At 42.0% G+C, this 27159-nt stretch overlaps 1 protein-coding gene across 2 annotated transcripts; it reads right to left on the reverse strand.

Moving 5' to 3' along the window:
- LOC113480746 (cytosolic phospholipase A2 beta-like) lies at positions 1-27094 on the reverse strand. Of its 2 annotated transcripts, XM_026849859.1 has the most exons (20): positions 27026-27094; positions 25797-25973; positions 25025-25161; positions 24188-24319; positions 22945-23003; positions 21155-21197; positions 19881-19944; positions 19336-19463; positions 19104-19214; positions 18001-18038; positions 16928-17063; positions 15818-15954; positions 15332-15554; positions 14618-14735; positions 13426-13563; positions 12128-12232; positions 11313-11498; positions 8181-8347; positions 7465-7651; positions 1-4670 (listed from the first exon to the last, which is right to left on the reverse strand). In XM_026849859.1, the coding sequence occupies exons 1-20, from the start codon at positions 27075-27077 to the stop codon at positions 4426-4428; spliced, it is 2583 nt and encodes an 860-aa protein (XP_026705660.1). In that variant the 5' UTR covers positions 27078-27094; the 3' UTR covers positions 1-4425. The 2 variants fall into 2 exon arrangements, with proteins under 2 accessions (XP_026705660.1, XP_026705661.1); XM_026849860.1 differs by lacking the exon at positions 25797-25973 and having other exon boundaries at positions 27026-27084.
- Positions 27095-27159: the final 65 nt, after the last annotated feature.

The raw sequence follows: 27159 nt of genomic DNA on the forward strand, positions 1-27159 counted from the left end.
TCTTTTTAAACTTGGGTGTTTTAACTCACTGTTTAATTGATAACAGCAAAGTTCAGTAAAAGGCAGACTTGTGTATACACCAAATCACCGAGAGGCAAAATAAAGCTGTGCCTTGGCTGTGGCTCAGTACGGCTGCCTTCCTCAGGATAGCCTTGTGCCATTTCACTGAGGGTTTTACCAGAGGAGGTAGATTCTGTTCCATTTTTTTTCCAGGCTTTCAAGGCCTTCATAAACCAAAATATCTTCTCTCTGATTTTTCCACCCAATCTTGAAACCAGTAAATACCTTACAAAATGCTCAACAGGCATCTAGCATAAGTAGTGCTAACACAACAGAGGAAAATGTAGTCTTGTGTTTAAGCGCATAAAGACTTTCATGGGTCTGGTGCTCCTTTGCAATATTTTATTTTTAATATCTTATTAAATAGTTAAAAGACACAGCAAGCAATTTTTCTGAAGAGTAGCTAACAGTTATAAGAACAAACTTTTGTTTCCTTTGTGTTTGGCAGCAGACAGCAAGCTCTGTTTTTGTGGGGGGCTTCCACCAAAATGTTCATCTCAGAGCGGTGAGCTGGGGTGTATTTTGAATGAGTTTCTTGCACACATGCATTCATCTGTGGTGGTTAAGCAAACATAACGCCAGAACAGTAAGGCCTTGTATACAAGCATGCCACGTGCCTTTTCACACACACACACCTCTTCATGGTAAGACGCAGAGACAGCTTTCACCTCTCAGCGCCTGCTTTGCTTTTCATGCACTCTGCCCAAACAGCCATTTGACAGCATGTGGCACAAGGCCAGGCAGGGCTGGGGACAAGGAACAAACACATGACCTTTGGGGAACAAACACACGGCATTTCCTTAGACTCCACGTGCACACTAAAGGAAACAAGGGCCAAGGAGCAGACCTGAGTGCGGGTCACTGATGAGCCGTACGGCACTGCAAGCTGTGCACTGTAGTTTTGTGGGTTTGGGGCTGTGCAAATTATCATGCTCTGAAGCAGAGCCAAGGTGTGCTTTGGGGGACAGCATGTGCCAGCCACCACTTCCCAACAAGCTGCACGGATAGGACTGTGCCAGGTGGGGGCCCCTCCATACTGCAGAGTCCTCCAGCAGCCATTGCCCTCATGGATGCCCTCCAGGTCCTCCTGCCACACCATCAGGCCAGCAACATACTCCCTCAATGTCATGCTAAAAAACCGACCAAAACAAACAAACAACAAAAAACCCCCATCCCACTCTGATGGGCAATGATACAGACCTCAGATAATTTCAGACTCTGAAATGCAAAAATGCATTTAAAAAAAAATACTGTTGTTTAAGGCTCAGGGGTACCACATGGGGCACCAAGGAAATCAAGGGGCACATACATGTCTGTGCCGCTGGCCTGAAAGATTAAACAGCAGTCCCTGGCCCTACTGTAAGTGTTGACACAACTGTGGATGACAGTTCTCATGGTAAAATGAGAGTCACGCCACCCTCCCAACCCACAGCTACCTCCTTCACTCTGTAACAGGGTTTAACAATCCCTCGGAAAAGTTATCCTCCACTGACTGTGGGTTATCCGAAAACCCTGTGGGGTTTTTGGCTCTTTCACATTTTAGTGGGCATTTCTGTTTTGCATTAGCAGCACTATGAATGCACCAAACGCCCCAGTTATCAATCTGTGGAGCATTTAGAGAGAGAGAGAGAGAGAGAGAGAGACAATTTTCTCAGCGTGGCTGAGCTGCCTCACTCACTTTGTGCTGCCAAGGGTCACAGGGGTTATGGATCACTCACTGCAGTCCATGAACAAAACAGGGATAACTTATTGCAGCAGCAGAACGTTTAAATTAGGTAGATGAGGTAAAACACTGTTCCTATTTACAATATGGACAATATGTAAATAAAATGCAATTACATAACAACATTGGTGGTCTTCTTCCTGACAAACCTGCTGTATTTCAGCAGAGGCCACCCTGAATATCTGCTCCTGAAGGCCAAGTCCTCCAGCTTCAGCTTGATATTGGGTTTGTGTCAAAAAAAAATCCCAGTCTGTTGTGGAGAACACCAGCGTTCCTGACTGAGTCCTTGAACCACTGCACCAGAAAACCCGCTATTGGCTGCTATTTTGGGGACTCCCCATGAGCTGTTCAGCCCCCAGCACCTTCCTCCAGCTCAGCCTTTTGTACCTCCTGTGTAATAGCATAATGCTGGAAGCCGTGAGCATAATTTGATGCCCCACGTGCCCCAGCACAGTGAGGCCATGGAGAGAGGCAGCACAATGGCATCACTCCTTGTCCACCCTCCCTGCTCCCACTGCCCGGCCGAGGCGAGCAGGGGTCAAACACAGACTGGCTGTGGGGCCAAGCGCTGGAGCCCGGGTGAATCAGGGTGCACCAGGCCACGGGATGTAGGAGCATGCAGCCTCTTCACAGTCATGCTGGAATCAGTTTTTGTTCTGTGCGAGCAGGTTATAGGAAGAGGTTTCTTTACAGGACCAGCCAGAGGAGGAGGAAAACAGTGCACAACATGTGCATGTGCCTGCACACAGCCACATGTGCTTGTAGGTGCATCCACCTGCACCATGGCATACTGCGCCAGGACACGCTGCTCTCCTACGCCAAGGTGACAGATCCTCCTGGTGGGAGTCTCTCTTCTGAGAGAGCCCCCTGCTGCCATCTCACTTCTCAACTCAGCATGGCTCACTGTATTTTTTCTTGCAGCCGGTATCTGGTTAGTTCTTATCATCTCATGGTCTGAATTTAGTTGTGCAGTTGCATTCCAGCTGTTAAGACTCCTCAGGTTTTCATGGTATTCCTTAGCTCAGTAAATGAGCATTGGACAAGGAATGTTGCTGAGGCTCATGCATTGCCATTGCTGGCAGCCACAGAAGCATTTAGTGGACGCAGGGTTCAGGCAATGAAGGCTTTTGTTAAGTGCTTTCCCTCTGAGTTTGAATACTGTCTGCATATACAAAAAAGGCAGAGTCCTGTTTCTCTTTTTCTGTCTAACTCTGGATTTCAGGTAAAATGAATCCTAGGTATCAAGTAAATGTCCAACACAGAAGAAATGTGTAAGATTTTCCTTGGAGAGCCCGTTGAATATGCTGTGTTTGGATTAAACAAGCCAGAAGCCAGTCCAAATCCTTCAGTGCTAGGAAGTCTGAAAACTTCTCTGACTTGTGTGGAGCTCTGTTTTGTGTTTGTCAGCATCCTTCCCCACCATCTTGTTAATATGGTGGAGGGCTATAAAGATGTTCTAAGCTCCTAGTTCAAAGCAAAGTCTCTCACTGCTCTCCAAAGCAAATGAAAACCAGGTGAGATTTTTCCAAATATTTTCCTCCAGCAAGAAGGTGTGACAAAAAATTTCCTTTTTTTTTTTTTTTTTTAATTTGTGATCTATTTTAGTATAGCACCTATTAAAAATACCTTGCCTATGATGTCAGGGACAGAAGACTGTAAACGGAAAAAATCTTATGGGTGTGAAAATACAATGGCTATGCACTCTGTTAGTGAGTTATGTTATCCTACACTCAAGTTACAAATGTAAGGAGCACCAGCTTATGTCTTGGTCATGATTATTAAATTAAATGTACCTGAGTCTATGGTAATTATTCCCCTTGAGTTTCTGGTATCAAAAACTTGTTTCAGTCTCTTGACATTTTAATGCATAAAGGCATTACCTGTATAAATCAATATTATTAATTTATGCAGAATTTTTCCTCCAGCCAACGCTCAGAAGAACCATACTCGTGCTTTGCAGCTGATATCCTCTCTCCTTGAAATGTAACTGCCCCCCTCATGGCAGTCTGGAGCAGTGTTTCTGTGCCAAACTCTTGCAGGGGAATGGAAAAAAGGAATAATTTCTAAATCAGCAAGGGGAATCGGCCAGACAGAATGCAGTTGTCCACGTTGCAGTTTGGCCGTTGTTCACAGATATACATGACTCTTTGGCCCGACTTCAAAGCTGAGCCCACCAATTCAGTGCAAATTCTAGTTGCTCAGCCTGTCTGAAAATCTGGACATTACTGAATGCAAATGGCCAGGACTTGGTTTGTAACAAAGCATTGAAAAGACACCGACAATGGGCTCAGGATTGAGGGGACAGGTGAGTACAAAGAACTATCACTATGACCACCACCATATTCTATAACAGCAGGGAGATCCTGGAGGGTCTCTGCTAACCAGGACCCTAATTTCTTAACAAGACCACAGTGTGAGGCTCTTGTGGTCTGAAAACTTAGGGGAAGGAGATTAAATAAACCCTTTTGAAAGCTAGGAACTTGAACAAGGCAAGATGAGAAATGTACAGGTTTCCTCAGTTTCCTGCAAATAATTAACACTGTGATGTGTTGTAATGTGACTGTGACATGTTATAACGTGACTGTAATGTGTTGCAATGTGACTATTGTAGCCTTCAGTGGGGAACAGTGCAAAAATCCAGCCTAGGGGTATCCAGCTCTAGAGTGGCTGGGGAAATTCCCAGTCCTGACACTTCTCCTCCGTTCTACTGCACTTTGGATTGCCTGGAGGAGCAGGTCTTTGTTATTGAGGATGTTGTATTTGCTCAGGTTCACGAGTTTGTCAAAATTTTCAGAGGAGTAGATTAGCCTAATGAGGTAATAGGGTGAGCAGGTGTTCTCCAGGTTTACTTTGCCTTCTTCCATCTCTGAGAGACAGCGCTTTACCCCTGCAGAGAAAGACAAAAGCCATCACAGTGAGCTGAATCTGGAGCACAAAACATGTGCTGTTGAAGGGGACTGATCTACTTAGCAGAATCCACTGTTAAAAACAGTGAAAGATCCAGGAAAGACTGCACACATCCCCAGCTTGAAAGAGCCATTCCTGGTCAGCTTTCCCAGCCGCTCCTGCTTCCCCCTCCTGCTGAAGCTCAGACCTGGAAATCCCTCAGCAGGGCTGGCAGGAATCGTTACCTTCCCCTCATCCTGCCCGTGCAGACAGTCATTCCTGGGCAGGGTGCCCCTGGGTCCACATCCTTTCCCAGACCCTGTAAGTCTGACTCTCAGATAAGCCACACACCTGGAACAACTTCCAAAATCCACGATCAAACCTCGATTAGCAGTGACAAGAGCATAGCTGCCAGCTAGAGCGAGTGGGCAACCTCGTATGTACAAGGCGGCCTTGTGACGATAACCACGCAGGATTGCCTGTTGCAGAGTGTGGAATTGCAGGGGGAACAGAGCACCCCACATCAGCCTCTCATCCTTCAGCTCCTTCAGCTCAGCCTCAGGCTAACCCAACCTCTTGGAGTTGCCAACATCCATCCTCCCTGTTAGGTCAATCTTTTTGCTTTAAAGGACACCCTACTTACCTCCACCAGGGTCTTCAGCAGCCTCACATTTATGACTCTATAAAATATTTAGTTACATTTTTTCTTCATTTTTTACCTATTTCCTTACAGTCTGAACCAAATATGCCTAAACCACAAATGTGTTGTGAAATGACCATCAGCAGGGCCACAGGCTGCTGAGATATTCCTTACGATGTCTACTAGAACCACATGAAAGCGACACATGGATTTTGCTTGAGAGTTTTCGTCAAACCTAGTGGTTTCTGGGCAGTGTGACCTCAGGGTGCTGGGCACAGGCTGTCACTAGAAGTGGCTGAATTAAAATTGTCCAAGTTTTGCTTCAGTGAGCCTCCCAATATTCAGAGCTGTATTATCTGTGCTATCCACATCCAGATACAGATGCATCTGCCTCAAGCCCACAAAAGCACAGTCCGTAGTTGCATAGTAAGTGGGTACTTCACAAGCTGATTCTCTTTCCTAGAGTTTACATCGTTAAAAGCAAGAAAAATAAGTACCTACATTCCACAAGGTGTCTCTCAGCCATCTAGAAATGAAAAGCTCCACTGTTAAACCTGAAATCCACTCAAGCAGGTTGCCAAGGTCCCTCCTCCCCCAACCACCCACATCAGTTGCTGGCTGTCAGCTTGATTGATGAATCACCAGCTGCTCAGAGACATGCAGGTGAGCACCACAGCTCACGAATTTGGGCCTGGAGCACTGAGAAGCTGCAGCAGCTGCTTTGTTCTGCATAATCTCATCAATCTTTCATTGAGAGAGAGAGAGAGACTCTAAACACTAATCTGTTTTACCTGCTAGCCCCTGCTCAATGGCTGTACTCACTACACATTGCCATTTGGACCATCTCCAGCCTCCACCCAAGAAGCCTCGTTCCCTCTAGTGGCTATTCCTCTGTTCATTCATAGAGTTTCAAAATGTGATTTTGTTGGTGCGACTCTTACTGAACATATTCTCTGAGCATTGGTGAACATCATGGCAGAAAAGGAGCTTTACTTAACCTGTTTTCCTGCTGTTCATAACCTTCCCCAAATGTGCCCTCAGAGGCATCCATTTTGCTGCAGTCCCAGCACCACAAGTTAATTTTGGGTAAAGCTGGAAGGAGAGAGTGAATGCTCTGTTTGCTGTGCTGAGAAGTAGTGCGGGAGAGCAGAAGTTCCCCATGGCCTGATAACTCAAAAGGTGGTGTGTGAGATACCTCAGGGTTTGTTGCTGTGTTCCAACACAGAGGAGGTTCTCAGGTCAAGGAAGTCAAACAGCAGAGGCACCAACAACATACCACCTGTCTGATTTTTGCAGAGTATCCCACAAGCTGTTGGGAAAACCTAGTCTATACTGAGGGTCTCTTGTTCTAACGTGGCCTTTGCTGCTTCATGCCTGCACTCATAGCCAACACCTGAGGGTCAGACCCCACTGCCCAGGGCCTGTGTATGTCCCCACAGCAAAGCCACGTCTGTCTTTGAATTCCCTGGAGAAAGGGAGGAAGGATTTGAGCTGTGTTACCTGGAAAACTTAGGGGCTTGCTGTCTGTTAATCATGTGCACAGGGCTGCCAAACTCACATGCAGAGCTCTTTAGCAGGACAAAGCCCTTCTCTGTGAGCTAATACAGGCTGTCCTTTGTGTACACCGCAGACTAACAGATTTTCTGGCAGCCCTTTCTATTCACTGTCTTTTAGTAAAAGAAGTCACCTCCCACAATACTTGTACCAAGGTAGGACAATCAGGAACTTTTCTGCTTCTTACCCTTATGCCAACTAAACACTGCATCCCATCCACCTCCTACTATTTATTTTTCTGAACATGTTCTCAACAGAATTACTCGACCCAGCTGTTAGCAGCCCTGTGCCCGTTCCTTCTGCTCTGACTCTTGGACCACAAACATCATTCTGATTATTGCTGGAGAGACTTGCTAATTTTCTCCATCTAGATGGTGGTTGGCACAAAGGCTTGAGAGTATGGGAGAAGCAACCAGTGCCCAGCAGAAGAGGCAAATATATGTGTGTGACCATGATGGGTAGGAGACAGGATGATCTCACGCACAAGAAGGCTGTGCCCTTGCTTAAAATTCTTGCTAGAGAGGACAAATAAGATCTGTGCTGTGGAAAGACAAATGGCCTAAACTCAACTAGAAAGTATAGTTTTGTTGACTCAACTTACCAGGCTCCTTGAATTCCTTAAAGGTGTCATTCACCAGGGGGAAATGGATTACTATGGGGGCTCTGGGGTCCTCTGCATCCAAAAACACATAACATTCCTTTGGGTTCTTCTCTTCTTCTTTACTTAGCTCCACTTTGGGGAATGGGATATTTTGTATCTTGCAATATTTGTATGTCATCTCTAATTGCTGTGGACACAGAATGTCATTGCTTTAAAGCTAACAGTAAGACAAGAATCAGGTTTACTGAGGTATCATAGCAATACAATGGCAACTTAATTCAGTCCCTAGAATTACTCTGCAATGAATGTGTAGTCCAAAGTAGCCCCAGTATAGCCCTACTTTCTGCCACCACCCACCTCAAGTCAGAAGATGCCTCTTATCACCCTATAATGTTTCTTACAGCTACAGGGAATGACCAAAAGCCACACTTACAATTTGTCATGAGGACAGACCAGGAAAGATCAAGGTCATGTCTCCAGCAACCAACTGTTACTGCAGCTCCCTGAGGATCCTAGCAAGTGTATGCTGCAATCCACTACAGAGAAGATCCTAACGGTTTCTAAGGTTCTGGTCTTGAAGGAATTTTCTTTCCCTCCTCCAAAATATGGCGACTGGTTTTTGAGTATATAATCAAGATTTAGACACTTTAAAGTTTTAATAACACAAGAAGAGTTTTACCAGGGCTGCAAGGAGCAGAGCATGTTAATCTTCTCACCTTGAACACATTCCCCAAACCATAATCGAGTGAGATAATAACATCTACATTCCTCTCTGGTTTGAAAAGTGCTGCACCGCTGGTGTTGATGAAATAGCCAACATCTATCAGGCAAAGATATTTCTGCAGCGGTGTCAGACTGTTAGGGAAAGAGTCCAGCACAGTGTCTGAAAAACATTTTGAATGTAGTTAGTGGTGCATTGGTAGGAAAGGAGGAGTCAGTAATTCTGTCTGTGCTACATTTAAGGGCAGCCCCTCGGTTTCCCTGCAGACCAGGCTCCCCTCCCTCCATGACGCGAGCCCACCGACGTGGCCGCGGGAGCCCACCCTCCGAACTGCACGTCTGAGCACCTGTTACCACACTCCCCATGGCACACTCACAAAGGCAGGCCGTGAGGCAGCCAGGCAGAGGACAGGCAAGACACACACTGCTCTGGGGAGTGATTTTTTCACAGAATATAGACTTTAGATTTTTTTTTTTCCCCCTAAGAACTGGGAAAAATCAAAAAAAAAAAACCACCCAGTTTCACACTGTAGAAACAAATCTAACAAATGCAGTACATCACTGCATTTTTGCATTGCTCTTTTTTTGATTTTTGCATTCTCAGGATTAGACTCCTCTCCTGACTTCAACCTGCTTTCAGTGATCTCCCTATAAATTATCTTAGCCATGCAGCAAAAAAATTCCACATCATGCACACAGCATAAAATATTGCTCCAATTAATTAAACTTCACAAAGGAGCCAAAAGGGGATTATACCAACTGTCGAGATCTAATGCCAGTTTCTGATAGATAACTCTTATTTCTCTGCTAGCAACCCCACCAGCCTGCCCTGTAGACAGCAAGTCCACTATTGTTCCCCTGGTACCATTTCCAGTCCCACAGAATAAGAAATATTTTGCCATGGTTTTAAATATCAAAATAGTGGTTTAAGAGTGTTCCTCAAGTTTCCAAAATGAGGTAGCAAAGCCCAGAGCAGAACCCTTGAGCCTTAAATCATTTGTGCTTAGGTATTTTAAAACTGTTGATCATAGAAATAGTGCAGGTAAGTTCCAGCATTTAACTTCTGATCTCTCTGCCTCCTTGGCCTCATTCTGTAGTGTTGATTTAAACCATGCGGAATAACTCTAGCTTGTTCCATAGCCTGGAATGTTTGACAGCAGCTTGAAGTAATAACTCATATTTTTTCCATTCCCTCACTGTCAGGTCTTTACAAAATTATTTGCTTATTTTAGTATTCATGGCTGCTGGGAATTCATAGATTCTGCTGTCATGAGAGACATTTGCTTGCAGTCCCTCACAGAAAAAAAAAAAAAAAAGAGCTTTTAGTTTTTTAGTTTTTAGTTTTACTTAGCCTGGCGAATATTTTTAGTTGAAATTCCATTGCCCCCATTTTCTTATCACAGAGGTGGAAGTGTGCAGCATTTACTCATGGCTGGGTATGTGAATTAGAAGTAGGCATTTCTTTGGGAGAGTCTTCTTCCATCCCACACCCAAAAAGGGACTTTAAAGAAGTCCTGTCTCAGGAATTCCCTTAAAAGCATGGATGCTACTGTGGATGCATTACACTATCTTCAGACTGCAAGTTCTCAAATTTCTCACATTGAAAATCAGGCTTCTCACATGACTAAGTCTTGTTTGAATGTGTCAGATAACCTGATCCGCGGGGAAGCCTTTAAAACACAGCTATATTTTGGACACTTCACCTACAACGAGACTATAATTTCTGCCCACAGAACTGGCATCTCCTCTTGCTCCTAGAGATGGAGCCATACCTTGGTTTTGCTTGGTCTCTTGCAGGCAGCCAGAAGAGGATACAAAATCTGCTAGCTTTTCCCACTCTAGACTTTCAGCCTCCCTTTTCCCACTCCTGACTTCATGCTTTCCACTTATTTTACTTTATTTGTAGAATATCTACCCTGAGGTAGTCTTTAGTATCCAGTGCTCTCTTCCTCCAAATCCTCCTTGAAATCTGCTTCTACCCATTTGCCTTTACAAAACTGCTAGCCAGCAAACGTAAGGAAAAAAATTTTTTTAACGTTTACTGACTGACAATTTTATCCTTCATCCACCTTCTTAAGATACTTTCTTGCTCCTTCTCTCACCCACCCTTCTTATGCTACTTGTTTTCTCATTCTCCCACTTGTTTTTTTTTTTAGAGCAGACTCTTTAAGGACACAGACTTTTGCTTACTGAACATTTTGAAAGCACTTAGCACACTGTGGGCTCGGCCTTAATCTACAAAACAGCTTCACCATCTCTTGCCATTGTCAGCAAACCATGTAGCAATGGCAGCCAGCCAGGGACAAAAATTGTCGTAACTTGCATGAAACAAGGGAGCGAAAACACAAGTTGCCAAAGAGAAGGACTCAGAGAACACGTATTTTCTTGATGAAGTCAGATTAACCTTAATAATGTGGGGTCCTCCCACACTGCTACCTGCTCATGGACTAAATGAGGACCCTGGGATTACAGAAAGGTTTGTGATGCACAAAACCTCAGTTCCATCATCTTGCTATCATTTTACAGATTGTTTTGTAGGTTTTGAGCTTAAACTATTTTGACTGTTTACTTTGCCTGCCTGCAGAGCACAGGCCATGGAAAAATGTTGTTCGATTCATACATCAAGTCTACACTTTCTGTTGTTGGATCTTGGTATTTCTGTTCCTGAAGGGTTAAAGAGAGCTGTCTGGTTGGATAAATCATCAGGCAGAAATACCACACATATGGGCAACCACATGCATGCAGCCAGTCCTTTCCTTCATCTGATCCACATAATAACCTGCTATTTTATGCTTCCGGTGTTACCCTTCTTTCTTGACCTCAAAAGATTCTGCCCTTTCTGGATCTTTTGATTACTTGTACCTATGCAGAGTGACAAACTTCCTGTAGAAGAGCATGCCTTGGCACAAATTACAGATATCTTCAGGAGGTGAAAGAGTGGCCTGTGGACTTGTTCATTTTAATCTGTTACCCTAAAGAAACAGACACCATAAACATAGTTCCATCTCAGCAGATTTCCAAACTCTGAGAAAGTATCTCTAAATGTGAGATTTCCAAAGTCTAAAAAAAAAAAATAATAAATCTGAGATGTTACCTGCACACTGCAGCTAACTCTTTGTTGCAGTTACCTTTCCATTCAATAAATTTTTTCTGATGGCTATAATCCTTATGAAATTCTAAGCCTCTCAGGAAATTATGAGACTTTCCCAGTAGTGGACGCTTGGTCATAATGTCCTGAAACATTTCATACAATTTCCCTGACAAACAAGATGGAGGCTCGATGGTAGTGACATCCTCCTCAGGTGAATGTTTTTCTGAAATAGAGAAGAAACTGTGAGAAAAACCATCAGCAATCTGTTCTGCCGGGCACCTTTACTGACTAGCTGCCCTTGCTGTCTTCCTGTGGGTCCCTCCTCTCCCTGTTTCTTGCAGTCTGCTTGAAAACATATGTACATGACCAATCCCATTTAAACAAAGAGATATTTGGTTTTGTTTAAAGCAAGCACAGCTTTTGTCTTCTACTCGTTCAAATGACACACTGGCTTTGTACTTTTGCTGCAAGTAAACGCCATCCTTCTCATTTGCAGTTATGGGAGGAGTCATTTAACAGACCATGAGCAAGTTTTAAATTGAAAACATTTGTAACTAGCATGAATTTTGCCTCTGGGTAGAAAATAAAATAAATAAAATAAAATAAAATAAAATAAAATAAAATAAAATAAAATAAAATAAAATAAAAAAAAAAAATAATCACATAGCGATCATTCTGAAACAGGTGAAAATCATGCTGGAAGATCCACAGTGAGGCAACACAAAGTGCAGCAGTTCAGGGAGGACATGTGAGAGATTATTCACAGACAGTAGCAATAATACATCTTTCTTTATCCTCTCCTGATTAGGGAGCACTGTCTGGTCAAAAACAAATTCTGGTTTTGAAACTTACCTATATCTACCATATCTTGGGCCCATCGTTCCCAGAATTCATTTGAATTTGAGGACCAGTACAAGCCATCGAGCAAATTCCTAGTAAAGATGTTTGTCCAAAGACCTGCGAGTCAAACCACATGGGAAAAACACGGCACCACCACACGTTAACTGATGCCTATTACAGGTGTCCATGCTGTATACTCCTGGCCCACACGAACTGACCCTGTCATGAACAGCTTACGCAGTCAGTCTCAAAGAGTTCAAACATAATGGTGTCAGTACTACAGTGCTCTTTCTCAAGAGGTAGCTACACACAGACCATTCACTGTACCGTACAGAGTAACAAAGTAAGAGGTGTTGGTCACCCCAACAGTGTTTTAGCGTGTTTACTGTGTACTTGGGAGAGAAAGCAGGCGTTGAAAGCATGGTGAAGCCATGTAAGCATAAGGCCCTTCCTTAAATGGATTTACTCTTTAAATTGTTCTAAGACCCATTTTTTCCTTTCAGGCATGTTTTGTTTCTGTGAGTTCATCTGGTCCAGGATCGAAATAGAATTGGCTCCATATGTGAGTCTGCTTTTGGAAAAAAAATAACTATCTTTTGTCATTAAGCCCCATGCCAGGTACTCACTAATTGAATCTCTAGCAGACTTCACAGTGAGAGAAATATGATTTTTGTCTCCATTGGACCCTTGGTTTTGGTATCAAAAGCTAAAATTCTGACTAGGGTTTAAAATCTTCCTGGGGCAGATGGATTCCTCTGACTAGCTGCTTTTCCACATTTCTTCGCCTTGAGAGGCAGAACCGCCAGTCAAAGCAGTTGTTGGGAGTTAAAAGGACTTCCTTTATCCTTATGGTCAGGGAAGATTACTGACACCATTCTCAACCCACAAAGCTCAGGTGGTTCTCACCTTTGTGGATTGTTCTACATGATTTATATTTTATTTTCAGCTCCCTCCAATTCTACCCCAGCAATGCATTGTCTAGGAATATAGCTGATGAAGTTGAAGAGTTGATGACTGGTCAGGGAAGAAAGGCTTATTGCTTCATCAACTTGCCTTCCCCACCTTCTTGTGTCGTTCAGAAAATGGAAGGGGAACCATGCTGTAACTTTCCCAGATCCGCCCAGGTTAAAAGGGAGGACAGGAGGAAAGAAGCTTTATGAAGAGCAGAAGTGTACAAAAGGGGTAAAAAGCCCATTGAATCAAGACCTAGAGGAGACCTGCTGGCAAGGATTGTTGTACACAGATCAGCGACTAGCTAGTACCATGCTTTCTACCATGCTGTGATTAATTATATTGTGCTGCTAGGTCACCTTCCAGATAGCAGATCCGAGATTCTGGCAGCTTCTTCACTCTCCTTCCCATGAAGAACTCACTGTCAAAATATTCTGAACGAATGGAGGCTCCGTATTTTGGTATGGCCACCTCATAAGGAGAGAACTCTGCCCACTCTACAAAAGAATTGACAGATGGCATGTTTAATTTAATAAAAATAAGGAAGAAAAACCTTCCTCTGTGGGTAAAGTTATCCACAAGCTCCATGGATCTTGCTTATCTCAGCAGCTCTGTACTATCAGTAGCTTTGGATTGCAAACGACACTGTCTATTTCTGTACAGACTTAGAGATGATCTGCATTCAAAAGGAACTAGCTTTTTCACCTCAGAAGGAGTCTAACATTAGCTTCGGAAGGCTGGATATATATTTCTATCTAAATATTCTGGGATCCCACTTGACTCTCTAAATCAAGAGCATCAAATGTACAATATGCAAGTGTGATCCAACCTGCAAGGAATGACTGGCATGAAACCTCTGCTAACCCAAACCTGTCAGTCTACATGATATAACAAGGCAGCCTAAAAACACATCATTACCTCCAAACTAGAAAGTATCACAGTGTAGGCATGGCTGTGCAGTTTCCTGACTCAAGCTGTCCCACACAGGTGTTGCAGTAGAACGGTAGCTATAAACCTAACCAAATGTAAGTGCTAACTGTGTTTTTTCTTTCCAGTACCTGCTCATTTTAATACCTTTTGTTGAATGTAGCCTGTATCCATTTTAAAAGGGTCTTATCACACCTATCATAGCAATCATACCCCATTTTCATACCCCCATCAGTGCAGTATTTAGGGAAGTGAGAATTACGTTTCACAGCACCTCTACAAACTAAGGAACCGTCAAGGCCTTTTTAGAGGTGTGGAACTGAGGCAGAAAAAGACCGTGCGATTTGCCCACACTCATTCACAATGTCTGTGGTAAAACTAGAACTTCAGCCCAGATCTTCAAAAATGCCCTGTATGTGCCTAAGGATATTATCCAAGCAGATCTGCTCTTTCTAATCAACACACAGCAGTTATCAAAAAAAGACAAACGTTTGATTAAAAGAGGAATGCTGAGTCAGGGCAAGCAACAGATGTATTCCCCTTTTATTCTCCACACACAGTGCACCCTTCTCCAAATTCTCTTAGTCCCTACTCGGAGTCAGAAGAAACTCTAGGAATACTTACCTCTAAATTTGAAAGTACTGAACTTTTCCTCTTTCACATTGAGGACTGCATAGAAAGGCAATGGGTTTTGTCCATGCTCCAATGCCCTGCGCTGGTCTGTGAGTTTGTACTTTCTTGGCTAATCAAAGAGATACAAAAATCACAGTAAACCTCTGGAAGAACATAAGGCAAAAACACGGACAGAATCTACCCAAGTACAGATAGAAAACAGATGTTTTACAACCCAGAGGAATCTGTGAGTCTCATTTTTGAGAGACCGCTTCCTTCATGTTCCTGCATTTTCCATCATGGTTGTCTCTTTGATACCTAGTAACCTCTTCATTAATATCTAAGTGCCTTGATTACCTGCATCCCACAGATCTTTACTAAGGCTGAGACTGATGGTTCACATGAAGACACTCTAGCTCTAAAGTGTCCAACTAGAAAGGGATTTTAAAAGACCTGACTTTTCAGGGGGGATTACACAATCCTTTCTGAAAATTTCCCTACTGAAGTTGCTGGCTGTTGGGAATCCTAGTACAGAGGCACCTTCAAACCATTAGCTACCCTGGAAAATCCTGGTTTCGAGATCCTCTGTCATTGTTTACAAATCAAACTGGGATGCCTCAGCCACTTTGGATTTGTTCCACACAGTTACGTCATGCCCTCAGAGAGTAAAGCTCTAAAGAACATGAGTGGATGTTCCGCAGGTGTGTGGCAGGACCATGTACATACCCGTTCATGTAAGAACATTTCCTGAACAAGTGACCACAGAGTTGTAAAAGATGACACGTGTCCTGCTTTTGCCCTTTCAGCGAGTTCCTTATGATAGTACTTCAGATGCTCTATAGACATAAGATTGAGTTTGCATTTTGTCACTTGTTCTTTTACTGCCTTAAGTGGCCCCTCCAGAGACTTCTGTGACCAGTCGGCGTGCTCATACAGGTCTGCTAGGGTCCTAAAGAACAGAAATGTGAGAAAATCATCCATTTATTTGCATGGGTTTGGAAAATTACTGTATTTACCCAACCATTTTCATCAAAGAAGAGAAGCAGCAAGCCTAAACTGAAGTTATGATCGAGAGCCAACAATAATAGCTTTACCAGGGAATTATGTTCACTTATCAACAATGTAAAACTTCAGAAGAGGTGCATCTCTGTCACTGTGTGGAAACACAGTGTCACATTCATTCCAAATATAAATCTCATTTTCTATACACACCATGTTGAGCCAGAAGCCCCGGTGAGATAGGTAACACAGTCCAAGAGATTTAGCTTCTGAAGAGCTAAGAGGTGGCCAAACATAGCTGACATTGCTCTGAGGCCTCCGCCTGTTGCCATAACAGCTATTACCGGGACCTGTTCAAAACATAAGTATTATCTTCAAAAAGTTACTCACTTGCCTACTTGGAAAAGCCTAATTACAGCTCATTTAATTTTCTCAGCAGACTTCACTGGAGGACAATTAAATTGATTCAACATTCAGCCAGACTTTACCAGTACCTTCTTTAAATTAACCTCCAGATACTCAGTGGGTTCCCTTAACACCAAAGCTTGGATGAGTTTGAATATGCAGTGTTTTATACTTTACTTCCTCCCCTTGTTCTTTATAATTGGAATTGCAATGATTAATAACAGATAATGATATTATTTTATTATAACTAACAAAAATTGCAATAAATGTAATTAAGACAGATTCAAGGAAGTCCTAAGCAGAGTTCATAAAAATATATTAAGCAAACAAAATTAATCTTTGGACAGCATCCATTCAACAAATTTAATTCCAGCAAGAAAATAAATGTTCACTTAAAAATTCACTCTGGATCTTGGCAACAAAACATATTTCAGATGGAGCTTGTCATAAAATGTTTTTTCTGCACTGGAAAGAATTTTGACTTTTTGTGAAGAGTGTTCTGAAAAAAAAAAAAAAGTAAGCCTAAAGAAGGGACAATACAGTGATTTCATAAATACTGATGTGAGGTGAATTTCAAATACTCTTGTTTCCTGCTTGGTTTGGGTTGTCTGGCTAGGCTGTGTCTAACACAACGTACCAGTGCCTCCTTGCTGGCCCACTGCATCACACTGTTGGAAACTCTGGCTTTGAAGAGTGGTATACTATGTCCTTGGGACTTTGACCCATTTAAAAGAATGGAGGCATGAATAGCTGAGCTGAATTTTTAGATGAGTATGGGGTATGCCACACTGAGAACTTCTGCTCTGCTGCCAATGGCTTTGTCATCAACATGCAAAAACTACTAGAAATTTTGTGGGGACTTGTGCCAATCCTAATTCAATAGACCCACGCCCCATGCTTGGAATCCAACTCACAGACCTCGTGTCCATGTAGATCCCTTTCCAGATGAAGAACCCTTTTCAGGGCACTGGCAACCACTCTCTTCCTTTTTTGCAGGAATTCTTGCTCTTCTCGGCACAGATCATACCCTAAGCGCACATCTAGTTTTTCTGTGCTGAAACATAAATAAATCCAGAGGTACAGGATTGGTGTTTAAAATGTATATAGATCTATTTTCAGCAACTGCAGTCTACTAAATAACATAAAAAAATCATGATTCATTGTTCAGTCTTAGAGACAGTAATGCTGCTCCCAGTTTCAAAGAAATCAACTGGTTTGCTTCTACATGGTCTCTATATTTTCTGATGTTTCAGTGTAAGGTTTGCTACAAACTAAGTATAGCAAATACGAAGGAAAAAAAAAAAGTTTTTTGTGTCAGTAGCTTTGTAAGGTGAATCCTTTCTATTTCTGCTTCATCTAATTTCTGAGCAAGGGGTGACTTGAACTTAACAAGGTCTTCCATGGGGTTTTGTACCATTAATTCATACAAACACAATACAGTGAAAAAGATATTCAGATAGTAAGCTATTGAGATGATTTTGGTTTATTTGTTGTCTGTCTCCTTATTTTACTGTGTAACATTTCATCTTCTCTAGCTTGTACTTCTTTCTATTGATATCACCCGAGCCACAAACCTATTTTCTTAAGAATACCTGTGTGGTTTGAATAATGTATGGACTCTGGATGTTTTGCTTATTTCACATCCCCTTTACCCTCTGACTTCTTCCCGCTTCTGTATCCCTTTTGAAGGAGCTTCCAATCTCAGTTTTTGGTTCTTTGACACAAAGGACACTCAGTGACTAAGTTCCTCACTGTTTGAAATTTTTTTTTTTTTTTTTTTTTTTTTTTTTTTTTTTGCATCTTGGTGTGACTCTTTTACCCCAAGGACATTTAACTTTGATCTGTTGTGGTGACTCTTTAATGACTTAACTATTGTTACATTTTGCCCCTAGTCTTGTGCATTCCTTGTATCTAAATAAAGGATACTCTGGTCTAGAATTCACAGTTCAAAGGGCAATAAAACCTTTAGAGAAAAAAAACAGTTCTCTTACCAATCATTTAGTTGGAGGTACAGCTGCAGTGGCACGTTCTGTAAACAAAGAAATGAGAGCACAATGTGGATGACTGGGAGAAAGAAAAGTTTTGAAATCCAGATTTTCAGAGCCTCCTGGAATGCCCCCACCACTACACCAATACCACCCTGTATACAGGTTTTTTTGGAAAACTGTAGTGGGATGGAGAATGAAAGCAACTACACACCAAAAGTTCTACAGAGAAGCAAAAGAGGCAGGAGTAGTCCAAGTGGCTAGATGAACGGGCTGTGAAACTAGAGTTCTGCCTCACTGTGAACACACCTCCACGAACCATTCTAACCCAGCAGCAGTATCACATTGCCACCCTCCTATTGTTGAGGACGGAGGACAGCAGCCAGATAAAGACAGTGATAAAGAGGAAACACAAGTCACGCATCCTTCCAAAAAGCTACTGGAGGTAAAGAAGAATCCCAACAGAGGGGTGGGGAATCACTCATAGTGAACAGCCATTCATTCTCCCTTCTCTTTACAGGAAAGGCTGATGAGAAATTCTTCTCCTCCTATCTTTGCCTCTTATTTGCTGCAAGGTCTGGGAAAGGACTTCTGGCTATCATTAAAAGATTAATCTGGCCACACAGCAGCATTACTACTGCTTTTAAAGCAACTTATAGTTGTATCTCTCCACCAGTTACCATCATGACTGTACACATAGAAGAATGTGACAGAATTGTTCTGTGAGGGTAAGATTCAACTCAGCTAATTGTAACCACCTAAAACTTAGGTATATAGACTGAGCTAGCCACCCAGGCTTGATAAAGAGCAGTGGGGCATCCCAAAGTCTTGCTAGGGGCATTGAACATTTCCTAACTGCGTAAAGACAGCAGAGGTTGGTCTGAAATGCGTCTAAAGCTGGCCAGGATGAATTCCCAGTTATTTATTTTATCAATGGAAAACTGATACTCCTCTGAGAAAACTAAGCTTTTTTTTTTCCACAGAAAATTGTATTTGCACAAAATTCTCCCCTCAGGCTTACTAATTGATTTTTTTGGATAAATGTTATGGTGTTAAACACTGAGGGTTATTCCACTCTTCTCTCCAGAAGATCATATAAATGCACTTACATGTCTTACAGGGAGGGTTACTTTCACTTTATGTCCAACAGGTAGAAATTTCAGTGGTACTGTTAAGGTGTCACTTAAATTGCTATTGTCATCTTCCTTATCAGAAACCTTCTACAGAGAAGAAAAAAAACGGTTTTTATTCACAGAATAGAAGCAATACGGTTTTTTACATTTTGGTGACACTGGAAATAATCAAGCAGTATGAACAGTGGTATTGTATAGTGCCCATTACCTGCAGCCTGACTTTTAGAACTGGCTCCCAAGACTTCACACAGTGGAAGTAGAAAGTATCTGTGTCCTCTGTAGTTTTCTGTGTTCCCTCATGAGATGCAGGCACCGTAAGCACGAGATTTTTACCCTCTAGCGAAAACAGATTTGTTTAGAGAATAATACTGCTGTTCAGGCAAAATAGCTCACAAAGTTGGCAAACTTTCTGTTGGAGCCATTCTCTGTGGTAACTCCTCTGTAAGCTGTCACACTGGCAAGTCTCCTACAGCACAGGAACTGGTACTCCTGCCTGTACCCCATAGTTTGGAGTGCTCCCAGAGTCAGCACTCTCTCATACTTCTGCAGTTTACTGTGTCCAAACTTGATAGTTTCAAGGAAAAGACACGGAGATCAGTGTTACAGCTGGAGGCAGTTTCAGGGACTTTCACTGCATTATATTTTATTGTCTTCAGAATATTTTCAGTCATCTCTGTATCCTAAAGTGCCTCCATCTGGGTCTGAATGACTATGATTTGGTCGTGTTCTTGCTCCACAGAGAAATCAGCATACCTTTCAAGTATTTCCTGCTTTCATTGATGTCCACTTGCACTTCCAAGCAGCAAACCTCACGGGACTGTAAAAGACAAGAGTGGAAAAGTATGAAGACAGCAAATGCCACATCTGCAGCAAATAAGGAAACACCATGCCGACACAACTTCCGATAACATAGAGCCAACTAAACTGGTCTCAGTGCTGGAAGCGATCCAGCTGCACGAAAGTCAATTCAGAGCTCATGATACCAGGGCAGCAGCCCAGTTACACTGCTTCAGAACTAGCTTGTCCACGCAGTGGTGCATTGCCAGAGGTTATTATACCCATTCGAGTTATCCCAAAATCAGGAAACTCTGTACAACAGAGCTGCCCAAACTGCTACACATATATCCGATCGTTATTTAGGAAGGGTGGAGGAAAACACCTGATGATGAGTTTCTGTCTATTGTGGCAGTGATTAGTCTACAAGGCATCTTCTTGTTGGTCCTCATGTAGGGAGATCGTGGATTTATTCCACCCTCCTCTCCAACTGAGTCATTCCAATTCACATTTAATAACTCATGCCAGAACAGTTTTCCAAACCATTTCAGGAACAACACATGCCAATCATTACAGCTCTTATGCCTCACACAGAAAATGAGGGGGAAAGAACAGAATATATGTTACTTTGCCTCAGGGGTATTCAACACTAGCATCTGGAAATCATATGCAGGCTTGGAGTGGTTGGCATGAAGTACTTTGTACTCCTTAGCTGCTGGGCCAGCCCAAGGAGATGGGTGATGTACTACATGCTGACTAATACCAAAAGAGCACTCTACGTTTCAATGACTAAAACAACTCTTTATTGAAAACCTCCTCTCCCAAAAAGTGTTACATTAGATAACACACTGAATACTTACTATTGCCTTCTACAGACTCATCCCTTTTATAACCTTTGTTTTTCCTGCCAAGTGCCATACTGTATTACATGAAACACAAGAAGTTTTCACTTTCAACACCAACAGATATGGAGTTCTGCAACATTAACAAACCACAGCTGGGCAAAATATTGACATCTGTAATATCTGAGGACTTCAAGAAACACAGCTTCTATTTTTGCATGGAGAGCGGCAACAGTTAAGCCATAACAAATGGGAATCATCCCACATCTTTCACTTTATAATGCACACCATGCTCTTATCTATCATGGTAGATTCTGTTCTCTCTATAAAATGTCAGATGGCTGGGGGGAAGAGGAGACAATCAAAATGACAGAAAAGTCACTCCAAGCTAAATTCATATGTGAACCTTACCACTAGGACATCATTGGTAATGAGGTGCTCCGGCGGGCCAGGACTGCCAAGACAGAATCAAAAAACAAATGAACAAAAGCTGTGTTTCTGGTATTTTATTTTTTAATAGTAGTTTTATGACCTTTCCTGCTTAAAATTGAATATAATTATGTTAGTAACACAATTTGTTTTCCAAAAGGCATAATACCTGATCACCTGTGCTAAGCACATGAACCAAAATGTAGTAACCAAACAAGAAGAAAGGCAGGAGAGCTCATAAAAATACCAGTGCTTAAAACTATATGCTAAGATACAGCAGAACAAAGACATATTGGTCTATGTGGAATCATGTCCTACTATTAAAAAAATGACCATATGACTTAGGGAAAGCAAAGACTACTATTAATGTATTCTGCAAATACTTATTAGGAAAGACATTTCTGACTGTTCCAGATTATAATTTACAACCAATCACAAATGAACGGCAAATAAGAATTAGTCTATGACTGGAAAACACAGACGTAAATAATAGAAAGTCTTTGTCCCAGACATTTTACCTTGTAAGACCTAGGTCTGTCACTGAGTGGATGTTGTTATTCAGTACTATGTGTAACCTATAGAGTCTACAAACAGCATCTCTCATTAAGGCTAATACTCCAACATCATTATGTGACACGCATCCATAAGTGCTTTCATACATCTGAAGGGACCATTAAAGTTATATAATATGTAATATTTGACTTTCTGCAAAGTCCAGGGTATTTTACCAAGCACCAATTCCAGCCTTAAAACTTCTTTTTCAGCTGTAGAATGTATTTAAATGTAAATAAGTAGGTTGGACTTCCAAGGACAGAGAATCCACCACTTGCCTTATAACGTGAATAGTGAAAAATGTTCCTCTTATTTCTAGTCTGAATCTACTCAGTCCAGTTTCCAAGCACTGCACCTCAGTCTGTCCTTTTTATACATCTGCCTGTGACTGCTTCCACGTTTGCAAGAGATGCTTATACCATCTATCAAAGTATCTCTCATAAATAAAGTGGATTTTCCTGAGTTTCACTGTGTGAGAAACTAACCGAGAAGACCAGTGACTTTTTTAATACATTTTCATGTGTAAGAATAAGAAGCCTTATTTAAAACAGTTCCTTCTTCTAATCATTCAGTTAGTCAGTTTTGACCGGACTGTGTTCCTAATTTTCATAATGCTAAGCTCAAATATGCCAGAACGTGTAGTTTAGGTGTTTTCTTTCAACCAAACTTGTGATAGCATTTAAAAGAGAAAGAAAGTTCATCTTGTGAGGTTTGTTCTTCTCCAGACAATGTTGATTACCACTTTGAGAGGGGTGGTCTTAAATTTGTGTGGGTTTTTTCTGTTTAACTAAGCTACCACCTAATGGGTGACTTTTCTAATATTGTCTGCATAACTCCATGCATATATCATGATAATAACGCAAGACAATTTTTTTTAGTCTTTCAGAAACACCACAGTGTTCTAGGCATTGTTCAATTAGCAGTAATATTAATAATGAAGAGCACGTCTGTTAAGTTTACATGCATCTCTTGTACATCTTGTCACATCATGCCAGTGTTACTACATTTCCACGATCAAGATATACACGTCAAACGGAAAGTAAGATTTATATGAAATACACTGAAAGGCAGAATTATCTGGGGAAGTTCAGCTGAAAAAAAGTTTGGAACTGTAATTTTGGCTCACTGCTGGGAGGAAGAGCTGGATGAGGTTCCTCTTTCTCTGAGATATTATTACTCCCTGGCAGATCTATACCTTTCAGCTTTGGAATTTTACTCACATTCTTTCCATCCAGAATTCCACTTCTAGACTTTCCCATTTCTTAATGCATCTCTCTGTCTAAAAAGAAAAGGGTAAAATAAATATGGATTCTTGGAGGCTGCAAAAATTTGGCAGTACAGACACACGTAAAAACCACTTCCATGGCTGAAATCTCTTCTGCTACTGTTACCAAAAAAGGTGTGTGTTACCTCTTTGCAAAGCTGAAATTGCAATGGAAACCACAGGCTTGCAAAACGCACGCAAGATTAATATCCTCCCTTTGTGGGATATGTAGAATTATACATATTTCCAAAGATGCAGTTACAGAGGGAAAGCTTGACTGAAACAGAAATGTAATGGCTTTTTGCAAAGATGGTGTGCACGGGGGGAAAGGATTGAAGCCCAGCAACAAATGCAGCTAACGCCTGAGTCATTTCCATGTACAAACCATGTAAAGCACATTCACACTGCACCCAGCTGACATGAAGTAGGCAAGAGTACCCTGGACTGAGGTGGTTATTGAATCGTTATATTTCCAGTGACTCACCCCCTGGCTGAGAAGTGCATGGCATCAGCCTGCAGAGTCACAGGCAAAATCCATGTTAACAGCTTTCAGTACTGGGGAAGCAGCTGTTCTTTTGGGTATGGACTGTCTCCTTCCGGCAATGAGCCACAGCTCAGACAAACCCGCAGGCCTATCCCAGCTTTGTTCTCTGGACAATTCTTTTTCATGGGCTCCTTAACAAAATACCAGTGATGTTAGTAGAACAGGCGTCCCTTTACTATGGGCTAGAGAAATCTGAATCACCTAGAAGGAAACCCAGCATGAATACCAACAGGAGAAGGCTGAAAGAATCATTTAATTCAAGTGGTGAGTGGACCGTCTTCATGTTTTTAATAAAAAGTTGACATTTAAGAGGAAACGTCCTCTAAGCATGGCAAAAGTAGAATAAAGCCGAAAGGTAAGGAAGTTATTTATTTGTATTATAAAAGATAAAAATTACTATTTCCAGCTGCTCCCTGTTAACATATTTTTCCCCCACAGGCACTGTGGGCATGAGAGAGAAGCTGCTTCATTTTCTGAATCTGTGAAAAGAGATTAACGAACTCACAAAAATCCAGAACAATGATACCTGTTTTGCTAATATATTGATAATGATATATACGGATATCTGTTTACGCAGATCCAAACCCCACTTAACATGGAAGCCAATGTGGACAATGAGGTCTTGCTGAGCTCTCCCTGTATTTTCAGTCCTTACCTCTGATTTCAAAGCAAATGTCTCACGGAGTGTCTCCCCGGGTCTGATTCTAGCAATGTTAAAAAGAACTGTGAACTGCATGTCATCTTTGGTGAGTGGATCTTCATCACACACTGCCAATTCTAAAACGTTCTGGTAGTAGAAGAAAATAAGTAAGAACTGTTATTGAGCTGCTATTGCACAGAAACAAAATAAATGGTTATAGACTTGTGCAGATGCTTGACTAGCACAGTGGTAAGAAGCATGTGCTCTCCTTCAAGAGTTTGTTAATGTGGAACACCATCTTTAAACCCAGCCTTGGGAAACTTATCATGAAATAGAAGACAACTACCTATAACAGAGAGCTCCCACTATCCTGAGACAGAAAAGATGTCAGTGCTTTGCACCACACTGACAACCTTCCCAAAGAACACACTCAGTTTCTTCATCCCCAAAGTCCTCTTAACTACATAGCTTGGGGTAGGATTAAATTTGTTGTCTACATCGCAGCAACTCCTCCACCCTTCCCTTACAACCAGTGGAGGGAAAGCTCTTCCTAAATTAACCATCCAAAATAGCCCAAATGAAGGATGCTACAGCAGTGCTTATTTCTCTCAGGTGACAACAAAGTGAATCTGAACTAGCTCAGATGTAGGCATTTGCATCACCAATGTCTATAACTAGCCGAGGGGAACACTACTGCCTATGTCTCCTATTTTATGCTAACCAGACAGTTGCAAATTCTGTTACATAATCATTTTCTTAAGTTATTTAGCACAGCTGATCAACAGAGTGTCAACTGAGGATTCCCAGCTATTCAAAATGGTGACATTTCCTTTTTTTTTTTTTTTTCAATACCTCAACTTCTCTCTGGATCCTAAAGTAGAAGGTCTCATTCCAGACAGGGTTGTCAGAATTCCTGATGGTTTTGGTCCGAAGCTTTCTATTTGAAGCAGAAGGCAGCCACAAGCGCACATAGCAGTCTGAAGCAGTCACTGCAGCAGAGAAAAATTAAACACCTGACGCCTATATTACAGAGGAAAAGCAGGGCAAGGCCATGATTCTGGGGGCTAACAAATATTACTACTTTCCTTAAATAAGTAAAGAGGCCACCAGTGGAAGCAACCAAGGAAAACCATCTAATTCCTGGGTAACTACAAACTGCAAACGTACACATGCACACACAAAGTACACTAAAAGCCATGTTTCCCATGTGAAGAGAAAGAGGTATAAAAGACCCCGCGGACCATTCATCGGGCACAATCCCTAAAATTCCAGTCAACAATGTTAAAAAAGTTTAACTGAAACTAGAACTAGTCCCAAAGAGTGCTGTTAGGACGATTACAGGAAAAGAGAATGCATATTACAGAGAAGACCAGAGGAGACTGGCTTGCTCAGTCCAGCAACACAGACATGCAGAGGGGACATGATGGCTGTCTAGAAGGGTTAGGTACTAGGGAAGAAAATCTGTTGCAGCTAAAGGCTGGTGGGTGCCCAAGACATGAAGGCACAAACAAGTCTGAACTCTTCATCTCACTTCCAGCCTACATCTATACTCCTTATGGTTAGTGCAGTCAGTGTCTCGAGCAGCTGTCCTTTGGGAAGAGCCGGGGTGGGAAAGTACATTTACTTTGTGAAGCTTGACAACGGTGTGAAAGGAAATCTCCAAGGTGATGTCTTTCAGAGCTGGAGTCTGGACTTGACGGAAGATGTCCACTGCACCCCGAGATGCCTAAATACTTCAGACTGGTATCAAGCAGTGAATAACATTGCCCCGCAAGGTTTTGGCAGGAAAGTGGAACTGTCCCTTCAATAGAGTAGATAGAAGAGATCATTGAAACTCAGAAATACAGGCCTTGTCACACTACCACCTTTCTAGTGTCCACCTCTGGACGTTGCTACATGGCATTTGCCACAGGAGTAGAGGAAGCCCTTCGGCAGGCAGTTGCTCAACCAACAGGAGATTGACTTCCTCGGGTCTCCCTCACACCCGAGCTTGGCCAAGGTTGTGCTCGGCCCTGAATGATAAGATGTGAATGGCCTCAGCTGTAACTCAAGTAACTCATTGCAAAGTGATGCTTTTTTGGCTGAACATGTTGGTTTTCATTAGAGGAATACACAGGTCAGAGGTTTCAAGAATGTGAGAAAAGGCAGATCAAGGTCTCTCCTGACTGAGGAACCCAAGGAGACCTCTGCAAAACTGGCAGGTGAATGGCTGGTCCACGGCACACCTTTACGAGCCATAAGGAGAGCGAGATAAAGAGTTAAAGAAGGTTGAATACAAAAGTAGACAGAAAAGTCTGTTTTGCCTGCATGTTCAGCATGTGCTTAGGGCTGGGTCTGCAGAGGCCCTCCTTAACCAGAAGCTATCAATATCATTTAACATGACCGGTCTTATGAGAACTGGAAATACCCTGAATGATACAGTATTTTAGAATGCTTGAAATTCTAATTTACCTTTGATTATTCTGTATGATTGATACATCGCAATGAAAGGTCCCTAAATACGTGGCCTGTTTGGCAAAAAATTCCAATCTATTATATGATTTATACCAATTATGAACATCAAAACCAAACAACTCCAAGCAGATTTAGAGACTGTAGTGTTCTCACAAGGTCCACCTTCCCTTGTGGCCCAGGAAATTCATCTGGGAGTCGGTTTTTACCAGTTCCCTGAAATGCCACTCTGTATGTCCTCCAATCTAATGATACCTCAGGCATTTGATCTAATTATACCCCTGGCGTTAGTACTTCTATTGTTGTGCTTTATGTACATCATTTGTATACCTTCAGAACTTAGGAACATTGCTCACTGTAAACTCTGGGAGTGACTGAAAATATAATCAAACCACAACTCACACAGGTCTCTTGACTTGATGTTCTTAGCTTGTATGATTCTTACAGAAAGCATGTGGATGGGGCAAAACTTCATCTGCAGAGAAAACAAATGCAATTAGTTTTATCAGCTCAGAATACAAAAATAATATGTATTT

The sequence above is a fragment of the Athene cunicularia genome (assembly GCF_003259725.1).
Source record: "Athene cunicularia isolate RWA chromosome 5 unlocalized genomic scaffold, athCun1 chr5_part1, whole genome shotgun sequence".
NCBI classification, from domain to species: domain Eukaryota; kingdom Metazoa; phylum Chordata; class Aves; order Strigiformes; family Strigidae; genus Athene; species Athene cunicularia.